Source organism: Artibeus jamaicensis, unplaced genomic scaffold, assembly GCF_021234435.1.
Source record: "Artibeus jamaicensis isolate MK-2021 breed Jamaican fruit bat unplaced genomic scaffold, CSHL_Jam_final contig_233, whole genome shotgun sequence".
NCBI lineage: Eukaryota > Metazoa > Chordata > Mammalia > Chiroptera > Phyllostomidae > Artibeus > Artibeus jamaicensis.
This window is the reverse complement of record NW_026521486.1, coordinates 51061015-51071331: the sequence shown is the minus strand read 5'-3', so window position 1 is coordinate 51071331 and position 10317 is coordinate 51061015. Positions and strand designations below refer to the sequence as shown.

Sequence of the window (10317 nt, the reverse complement as noted above, 5' to 3'; positions counted from 1 at the left end):
AATGCAGAACAGCTCACCCTGAATTCAGGGGTGAGCCTAAGGGTCTTCTGTACCTTGGTCACTGGGCACGGAGTGTTTCCCCAGGGAGAGAAGAACTAATGTCCCAGCTCCTGAGGCTGTTCCATGGCCCGACCTCCTAGGATGGATCAGATCATCCTGTCTAGGAGAAAAAATGCAGCTGCAAGAATTGCCAGCTCCTGAAAAGGTTCACACTGTTGAAAAGGCAAAGTCGAGGTCACCACTAGGCAGGCTCTGCTCGGTATAGTAAACCCCAGACAGCACTTCTCTTGGGAGGGCCATGCAGACACTTCCACTGTCTTCCTGGGGTCAGTTCCATTGCTGGATAGCTGTGGTTCTTAGGTGACCCAGAGAGTGGCCCCTGGACTTCTTTCTTGAGTCCAGATCTTTACAGACACACATCATGTCCTTTTCAAGTCTCCTCTTCTCCAGCATAAACACTCCAGCTCTTCAATAAGACCAGATAATAGGGAGATGGGGCCTCTTGGAGGAACCTGGGGTTTTTTGGAGCCCTCTTGGATAAAGTCAGGCATTTCCCCTGCTTCTTTGTGGTAGATAAGTTAGAATGAGTCAGCTCTGGAAAAACAAAGGTAGAAGATCTCTGAAGGGGATAACTTTCCAGGTCCCTAATTAGAAGCACAGAGAAACACCCGATTAGACCCCTCTAGTCTGCAAGGACAGCATATTCTGCTCACTATCAGAGGTGCTTTGTTGCTGCAAAGGGCTTGAAGATATCTGTTCTGCAAATTGCCTTTGGCCCCTGGCCCTTTAGCAGGAGGAGAAGATAGGGTGGAGAGACGCCCTTTTCCGGTGTCCAGGGCTCAGCAGGATAAAAGGAGCCAGCGTGCTGGGTATCCCATCAGTGCTCTCATTGTTGGTGACTGCTTTTCTCCAGCTCTGTCAATTCCCTCTTTCCCACCATGAGTCGGCAACTGAACGTCAAGTCTGGTGGTGACAAGGGTGGCTATAGTGGGTGCTCGGCAGTGGTGCTGAGGAAGGCCATGGGCAGTGTAGCTTCTCACCGTGGGGTTGGCAAAGGAGCTGGGACTAGCTTCGGCAGTCAGAGCCTCTACAGTCTTGGGGGGAATCGGTGTGTTTCCCTCAAAACGGCTGCTGGTGGTGTTCGGATGGGAGGTTACAGCTTCTGGCCTGGTTCTGGGTGTGGAAGAGGCTGGGCTCCTGGCTTTGCTGGCAGCATGTTTGGCAGTATTATCCTGGGGCCTGTGTGCCCATCCATGTCTCTGCCTGGGGGCATCCATCAGGTCACTGTCAACAAGAACCTCCTGGCCCCCCTCAACGTGGAGTTGGACCCCAAGATCCAGCAAGTGCGCACCCAGGAGAGGGAGCAGATCAAGGCGCTGAACAACAAATTTGCCTCCTTCATTGACAAGGTGGGTCTCACAGAAGGAGGATAAGACAGTCCAGTGAGACATGAGTGATGTTGGCTGCCTGGGAGTGCACAGGGCATTGTGAATGAAAAGGCTGCTGGACCTGAAGAAGGTCTCTCTGATCATCATGCAGAGAAGAACAGACCTGTAAGCTGGGCAGCACAAAGAAATAAATGAATGTGTTGCTCACTTTGGGGAACAGGGAAAGGTGGGAAATTTGGCAAAGGGTAGCTATTCAGAAACTTTAAGAAGTGATGGGTGTCTAGAGGATGATTGGATGAACCTTCAGCCCATTAAATGAGATGAGGGGTTAATAGAATTCACACTATTTACAGGGAAAGGCTCATGGTACAGAAGAAACATGCACAGATACAAGGTAGAACATCTCCTGGGCACTGAGTCAGGTGTCAAAAGAAAGCTGTAGACTCTCTTTTATCAGTGATGGGTTTTTGTCTAGAAGGCTGTGGAATGAGCACTTGCAAGGGGTCTAATTTATATGAAGTTCCATGAGGAGAGTCAAGACTTGAGTCAAATAACTTTAGGAAAAATCTATATAACCTGGGGAGTCAATGGTACATGTCCACTGGACAGGACAGCATCCATTGTGGTTCCAGGTGCGGTTCCTGGAGCAGCAGAACCAGGTGCTAGAGACCAAGTGGGAGCTGCTGCAGCAGCTGGACCTGAACACCTGCAAGAACAACCTGGAGCCCGTGTACGAGGGCTACATCAGCACCCTGCGGAAGCAGCTGGAGACACTGTCCGCAGATAGGGTGAGGCTGGACTCGGAGCTGAAGGGCATGCGGGACCTGGTGGAGGACTACAAGAAACGGTGAGCAGGGACCACGAAACTTCATGGGTCATGTTTCCAGAGGCTCCTGAGCTCACCCAATTTATGAGCCACTTTAGGAATGGTGGGAGCAAGCACCAGGGTCAGGGGCTCACACTTCTTCACTGATTTGGGGGAAAAACCTACTTTTTTGGATAACTTCCTGTCTGGTTGATAGGAAGAAGTTCCTATCTTCATTAATCCACTGACTGCTTTAATTCACTGCCCAATTTGGGGAGCATCATAGGCACCTGAATATTTTCCTAGGATCCAGCAAGTAGAATGTAAATGACATAACTCAGGTAAATAGTAATGCTACCCCAAATCTCTGCAGTGCTCCCCTCTAGGAGATCTTGTGGGGACTCTGTATTCTGAGCATTTGCCTGATCAGAGGGAAGACAAGTTTACTTGGCTATTGGGACTGAAGCGTCTGCTGTCTTCTTTTCTGGCCCACAGGTATGAGATGGAGATTAATCGGTGAACAGCAGCTGAAAACGAGTTTGTGGTGCTCAAGAAGGTAAGGGACAGAAAAGCCTAAAGACTCTGGTCTCTTGTGCACCCCCATCCTAACCAGCTGTGTTCAGGGCTTCTACCCAGGCCTCCTGAGGAGGGGTTGGTGCCTGAATGGGGATGGATTCATAGTTCTAGTCTCCAACAAGTAGAAGAGGCAAGGCACACACTCATGAAACTGACAGAGACAGATAGGTGAAACTCTGGTCCTGCAATTGGGAAACTCTGGCTCCGCTCAGCCTTCCTGTGTGACTTGAGGAAACTCACTCTGCCTCTCTGAGCTTTGTTTTCTTTAGGCCTAACAAAGAGCAGTCTGCATTCTTCTTTCCCTATTCTCGAAGGTTCGGTGGGTCTGAGAGAAATGCAATGTTGAATAATTTTATTCATTATTATGCTTCCCTTCATGGGCAAAACAGAAAAATCAGATGGCTTTGGGGCAGGGACAGGACAGCTGATGGAATGAAGGTTGTATGGACCAATGGCTTTGGGTGCCTTTTGGCAGGATGCTGATGCAGCCTACGTGGTCAAGGTAGAGCTCCAGGCCAAAGTGGACTCTCTGGAGAAAGACATCAAGTTCCTCAAGTGTCTGTATGATGCGGTGAGGACACTCCTCCCTTTCCCCACCCTGCCTCTTTCTAGCTGAGAACTTCACCTGGATCTTCCAGGGAGATACTGATAGGAGAGACTTAGGGTAAAAAGTACAAAAGCTGTTTTGACATAAAGGTGTGCAAAACCCTGTACTGGGAGACCATGGAAGTGTAGGATCCTGGTCTCCAGAGATTGTAGACACAGGAGAAAATCTCATTTGAGCCATGCTAGTGACCTTGCTCACAGGCAGGGAAAAAATGACCCCATGAAGTCCTACTAAAGCACAAATTCTTGATGCTGATACTGTCCATTGCCTGTGTGGGGTATGTCTTGCTACTGTGAGCCTTCTCCCTTGGCTCCAACAGACAGAACTCCAGCAAGCACTCCTTACTTCCACTTTCACTCATTCTGCCTGCAGGCCAGGAAGACTGATGGGAACAGGAGGGAAGCTGGGAGACCCTGACTCTGTTCTCACTTCCCAACTCAGGAGATGGCCCAGATCCAGACTCACACCAGTGAGACCTCTGTCATCCTATCCATGGACAACAACCGGGACCTGAATTTAGACAGCATCATCGCTGAGGTCCGTGCCCAGTATGAAAAGATTGCCCTGAAGAGCAAGGCTGAAGCTGAGGCCTTGTACCAGAGCAAGGTGGGCACTGGGGTGGGCGTGGGGGGTCTCCCTCCTCCACCAGTCCTTCCTCATTTGGGAAAGGACACCTCCACCAGTGAATGGGAGAGATACTTTTGTAGATGTGCTGAATGAAAAAGTGCTTATAATCAATGGTTTAATGACATTTTGCCCAAAAAGAATCCTCAGCAAAGACCGTTATCAAAGATTAATCATAAAACTGGTATGAATGGGCATATTCAATAGAAAAGGACAGGCAAGCCTCTGCCGGGGTCAAAAAACAAGATGTTTTTGTTATAAAACAAAAGTATTTCCAGAGGTTGGAGCTGTTGCCAGGGGGCAGAAGGAGAGGAACAGATATGAAGGACAGGGGCTATGGGTGAGCTCGTGCAGGCCAAAGGTGAAGAGGAAGCCAAGAGTTTTTTTCTTTTTAAAATCACAAATAGGATTTTTATTTGTCATCATTAAAAGTATAAACTTGAAATAGATTATTGGACTGGGGGCTCATATCTATCAGCTCATTCAATTTTAGCACCTGTCTCATCCCCAATAGCGTTTCCATAACTGCTACCTTCACCATGAAGCTCCTTGAGTTTTCCCAATTCAAACCCGGCCTTCTTCAGAATTTTGACTTTTCTAACAAAGACATCATGGAGCAGAAAAATAGATTGGCAAGCTTTTCTATGTCTTTTCCAATGCTATCTGGAGTCAATTTATTGACCACTTCTTTCAAGACTTTTGTCTGCACCTCTCAGGTCATGATTTTCACCATCTTCCAGATTTGGCTCATCTGTTGATGCTGAGCATAAGAGGTCTTCCTAATCTGATCTTTGCAATTTTTAGTAAAACCAATACAGAATAGATAAAGCAAATGACCCTCGGTAGTCTTGACATCAACATGTGCTTCGATCATGGTCTGCCATTTTTTGACCATGGAACAGTTTGTCACTGGTAAGATCCATGCCATGGAAATTAGGCAGTTTTTGCCCTGAATGTCCTCAGTAATTAGCCTGAATTTTCTAAATGTGACTTCATTACTTCAAAACCACGACCCTTGAGACCATCAGATGCAATTTTCTTTCCTTGAATTCTTGTGACTAATGTCTTTCCAATATTCTTACACTGAATATGGCTAGTGCTTTCACATTACACTCATCTTTCTTAGAAAATGGATCGAACACTTCCTTCTTGGCTGCCTTTTTGCCGCCTTTTGTAAGGTGCTTGTTCTTGCCAACTGCCATGGTGCTGCTCAGAGAGCCAAAATCCAGGACTTCTTTTCTAGTCAGTGAGGGAGGACCTCCAAGAGGAGAAAGTAGAATTCTAGGAGCCTTCTGGGTAGGAGGAGTTATGCTTTGGAGTAAAACTCTTTTGGGCTGTCATTGAGAAGACCCTTTACCTGGGCTGTCAGGACTCCACTCCTACCAGTTTTAGTGCTTCTTTTCATAGTCACTAGAGCCCAAGAACAGCAAGGACACAGGTTCCTTGTGTCCATCTATGGTCATGTGAGCCCCTCTTCTCTGGAGGACTGGCCAAGGGGAGAGGGGAAGATTTGAGCTACAAGCCAAAAATCCCACTACCCTGAGGATTTCAGCTCAGCTTCCTCTGCCTGTTCATACGAAAGGGCTGCAAGACAATGTGCATTTCATGGGGGCAGGGACCTCACCTATCCTGTTCACAGCTGTATCCCCAGGACCTGAACAGAACTTGGTCTTTAAAGGAATGGAAGCCCCTAAAAAGAAGTACCAAATAAACAGAAAGGGTCAAAGCTCTTCTACTATTTTGGAAGTGCTTCATAAATGCAAACTGCCTCTTTCCTTTACGCAACCCAGGAAAGATTAGGCAGAGTGATGAGAAAAGAGGATAGGCCCAGCAAACAGGTTCTGCTTAGACAAGCAGGCAGATTTCTTGGTCAGAACGACCACGAAACAGCTGGAAGTATGCTCAGGTCCTGACTCCATCAACTTCTGCTCCAGAGTCAGCTCCCCATTTCAGAGGTGGGAGAAGTGCTTCTTCAGGTCACTTCCCCTACCTTGAAAGGGATTGGATAGTCCTATCTCATCAGCAACTTCCTATCTCTGGGGAACCAGATCCAGGAGCTGCAGCTGGCAGCTGGCCAGCATGGTGATGACCTTAAGAAGACCAAGAGCGAGATGGCAGAGCTGAATCGGCTCATTCAGAGGATCCAGTGTGAGACTGCCAGTGTGAAGAAGCAGGTGGGCAGCGACTTCACAGACAGCACCAGGGCCAACTGCACCCTCTGTGATGGAGAAATTGGAGTCCCACTCTTCAGTAAAATGCAAATCTCCCCAACCTGGGTTTGGGAGCCCCTCAGCCCTCCACAGTCCCTCCTCCCCACCTTGCCTCAGTGCCCCTGCTGTTAGAGCAGGCACCCTGCTTGGAATTGGGAGGGGCCTGGAGCTTATTTCATCTGACTCCACAGTTTAGATAAGGAAAGTGGTCTGGGGAAGGGAAGTGACTGGCCCAGGGTCCCTAGCTGGTTATTAACAGAACCAGGATTAAAACCCAGGCTTCCTTTTCCTTTTTCCTTCTTTCTCAGACTTTTTCTGTGTGCAATGAACCAGCCCCATGTCCCCTTCAGGTGTGACCCTCTGAGGGCAGTCCTCACACTTCCTCCTCCCACTGGGCACTCAATACAATGCACACACATGGCAGTGTGTATGCATCTTGGGCTCCTCGGGGTGACTGAGTGAGAACGACAGCAGGCAAAGCCCTCTGGGCACCCTGCCATGTGTTGCAGTACTATTTCTATTTCACGTGAGAGGTCATGTCTTACCTGGAAGCAGCAAACCTTAAACACTGTGTCAGTGGGGAGATGATTTTAAGGGATGGAGAATCCTTCCTGTGCTCTCCCGGAAGAACCAGGTCAATTCAGCCAGTGACAGAACTGCCAAACTGAAAGATCAGAGCCCGCTCTCCTCCCTGCACCTCACAAGCCTCCACACAGGCAATTCTGGGAACATGGGGACAGCTTCCTGACTCTGCATGTGGACTGCCCATCCTCTGTTAGTGTCTGTCATCGCAGGGCTGCTAGATGTCCATCAGAGCCCAGTTTCTGAAGCCATGGGTCTAATTTCTGGCTCATAACCTCCTGCTCTAAGGAAAGACTGCTTAACCCATTCAGGCCAGACTTGGGGACCATCTAGACAGACCATCCTCACCGAGTGCTGGAATAGTCCAGAGGTGCTCACTCTTGGTGCTGTTGGGTAGGAAGGGTTCCTGCTGGGAGGTGCTCTACAGGCAGAAATCCCATCACAGTGGCAGTTGGCATGGTATCTGATCCTTAGGGGCTGGGGTCTCAGCATGATTCTTTTGGACCTGACATACTCAAAACCTACAGTCATTGATGGCTTCCAGACAGCCTTTCAAACATCGATGTTTCTGCTTGCACTCCTAAAAGGAAACTGCTCTGACAGTTTTTCACAGCAGCTTTTAAGTATCCATCCACAACAGAAAATAGAGGAGACCCAGGTTCTGGTGTTGGCCCTGTAGCTATTACCTGCCGTCACCTTGGGCCTTATCTGTAAAGGGCAGGGGTTATGCTACCTAACCTTTAAGATCTAAAAATTATTTTGTGTTTTGAAGATCTCCCTGTGCTTTGCCTTTTAGTGCATCAACCTGGAGACTGCTATCGCTGACGCTGAGCAGCGGGGAGACAACGCTCTGAAGGATGCCCAGGCCAAGCTGGATGAGCTGGAGGCCGCCCTGCACCAGGCCAAGGAGGAGCTGGCTCGGATGCTGCGAGAGTACCAGGAGCTCATGAGCCTGAAGCTGGCCCTGGACATGGAGATCGCCACCTACCGCAAGCTGCTGGAGAGCGAGGAGTGCAGGTAAGGGGGTGAGGGTGAGTGAATGCTATGGTTCCAAGGGAAAGGGGGTTGGGGATGGCTCCCTGCTGGGATGAGGAGTTATTTGGGAGCTTCCTGCAACAGGAGGTCAGATGTGAGCCATGAAGCACAGATGATTGGTGGTGCTGTGGAAAGAGCCAATGGGACCAGACAAACCTGGGTTTAACACTAGCTTTGCCACGTACTTGCTGTTTGGTTCTGGTAAATTATTTAATGTCTCTATTTTCTCATCTACAAAATTAGGACTATAAGCTCCATCTCATGGGCTGCTATAAGGATGAATTAAAACTATCTACACATAAAAGCAGGAGGCCATCAAAGCTTAGCTGAATCTGGACACATTCCAGAGGTTTTCTTCTCTAACTTTATGTTTTTCAGGATGTCTGGTGAGAACGCATCCTCTGTGAGCATCTGTGAGTATCCCTGAGAGATGGGGTTGGTTGGGGATTCTGGCAGGATCGGAAAGCTGGGGGCCCCAGGAGAAGGTGATGCCACCTCCACTCAATGCCTCCCCAGAGTCGGGAGTTTCTGGTACTGCTGTGAAGGTTCTCAGGCTTTACAGGAAACCTAGTCCCTTTTCGTCCCATGGAAACAGTGACTGAAGCCCATACCAAGTCCTTTCTAGCTTTTTCCTGGGGCATCAACATCGAGAGAGAGGGTTGAGATTATGGCCTTGGGAACCGTATGATCCTAGAATCTCCAGGAGGAAGTGTCTCTGTCCTGTCCTGTGTGGTCCTCACCTCATGCAAAGCCAGGCTCACAATAGGGTCTCAGTTCATCTTTGTGCCATTTCTCGATGCTGAGGGCTGCTGTGGGATTCAGAGGGTTGGCTCACTTGATGACTGACCCTATTGCCCTTCTTCCCGGCTCTTGGCTTTTTCTCTTCAGCTGTTATCAGCAATGCAAGCAGCTACCACCCTGGCTTCTCCACCAGCAGCAACCTTGGTGCCAGCGGTGCCGAGGGAAGCTCCAGCAGCACCTGGAGTGTGCAGACCAGGACCAAAGGGGCACAAGAGGGAGACCCCAAGGACTCTCAAGGAAAGAGCATCCCAGTCAGTGCCCCATTCAGGAAAGCCACCCGATAAGTCACATGACCCCCCTCACTTCAGCACCACAGAGAAGAGAGGCCCTGGTTGACGCCCTGCTCAAAGATACCTGCCGCACCCCAACCCCCACCCTGAGTCCTAAAACCCCCAGCCATCCATGCCATGCTTTCTCTTAGTGTCAAGTTCTGATTAGAACTGTCATCTCCCTGTTTCAGCAGGTCCCATGTGGACTTTGTGACTTCTTGTTGTCCTTGTTGCCTTCAACTGACAGAGGTCTTAGGGGGACAAGCTGTAATTATCTTCTAGGCCCTGGGTAGCTATGGTTATCCCTACAGAGAGAAGAGGAGGGCCAGGGAGTGAAGGAGGGAGAGTGGGGAAGGAAGGGAGAAAGGTCTGTACAGGACCACTCCATCATTCAGGAGAAAGTGTGGATACTCTCAGGCACCATCTGTGCCCATGTTCACTGGCCAGGTGAAGGAGAACTGGGAGTCTTCTGCCACCTGTGCTACCCACCCACTGTCTTCCTTATCAGAAATAGCTACTACCAAGTATGAAGAACGTACTATGTGCCAAGCTCCCTACCTGCATGGCCTTTAATTCTCGCCCATCCTGCTAGATACAGTCAGCACCCATGGGAGAGATGAGAAGCCCCATCCTCTGAAAGGCTGCAGAACTTGTTCCTATTGCCCACTGAGTGCCGGATCAGCAGATGAGCCAAGTTTAGCTGACCCCATGGTCTGTGTTCTCTCCATGGTGTGACACTGACTCTCTAACAAAGGGAATGTCAAATTCATGATTCTTTTGATGAAGGCAGCATAGTTATGCTGCCTTTTTGTCAAGGACTGTGGGTATGTGTTATTTACTGTGGGGTTTTCTCTCTGGGGCTGTGTCTTGCAGTAGTTTCTGACTCAGTCCCTGTTGCCATGAACTGTGCTCAGTGAGAGGAAGTCGATCTGTTTCTGGTGGTTACTCCCAGCCCAGAAGTCATGGCTCTTAATGTAAATATTCCTAAGAATGGCAACAGCCACTTCCTCCTTTGCTTGAGCCAAGGACTTCGAATTTCTGCTGTATATTCAATAAACTGCCTTTGAATAATCTCAGAGGTGCCCTTCTGCCAGTGTGTCAATCTCTCCAAATTGCTGTAATGATAACATGCCCCACTTCACAGACATGCACAAGACGTTTGGGAGTCTAAAGGTAGACTGGAGTGGCCTCCTCTGAGGGTGACCTCAGGCTCATGGGAGAGATGGACACACCTGTAAAGCCATACACTCATGCAAATTAGGGAAGCGTAGCCCAGTGCAGCAATGCTGAGAAGTGACCCGAATGGGGAAACTAAGCAAGGAAGACTTCCTGGAATAGGAAGGGAGTTTTGTCAAATAACCACAAAGATGAGTGGCATGGAATACTGAGGAGAGAACTTAAATCACACCATTGCAATAGG

The 10317-nt window shown here is 49.1% G+C and overlaps 1 protein-coding gene across 1 annotated transcript; it reads left to right on the top strand.

Annotated features, from left to right (window-relative positions):
• Nucleotides 1-938: 938 nt before the first annotated feature.
• On the top strand, nucleotides 939-8912 carry LOC119041776 (keratin, type II cytoskeletal 74-like). The gene is given in 9 exon segments (XM_037135170.2): nucleotides 939-1409; nucleotides 2021-2235; nucleotides 2689-2749; nucleotides 3245-3340; nucleotides 3818-3982; nucleotides 6049-6174; nucleotides 7589-7809; nucleotides 8206-8240; nucleotides 8716-8912. Coding segments are annotated over 9 exon segments (1587 nt in total).
• Nucleotides 8913-10317: the final 1405 nt, after the last annotated feature.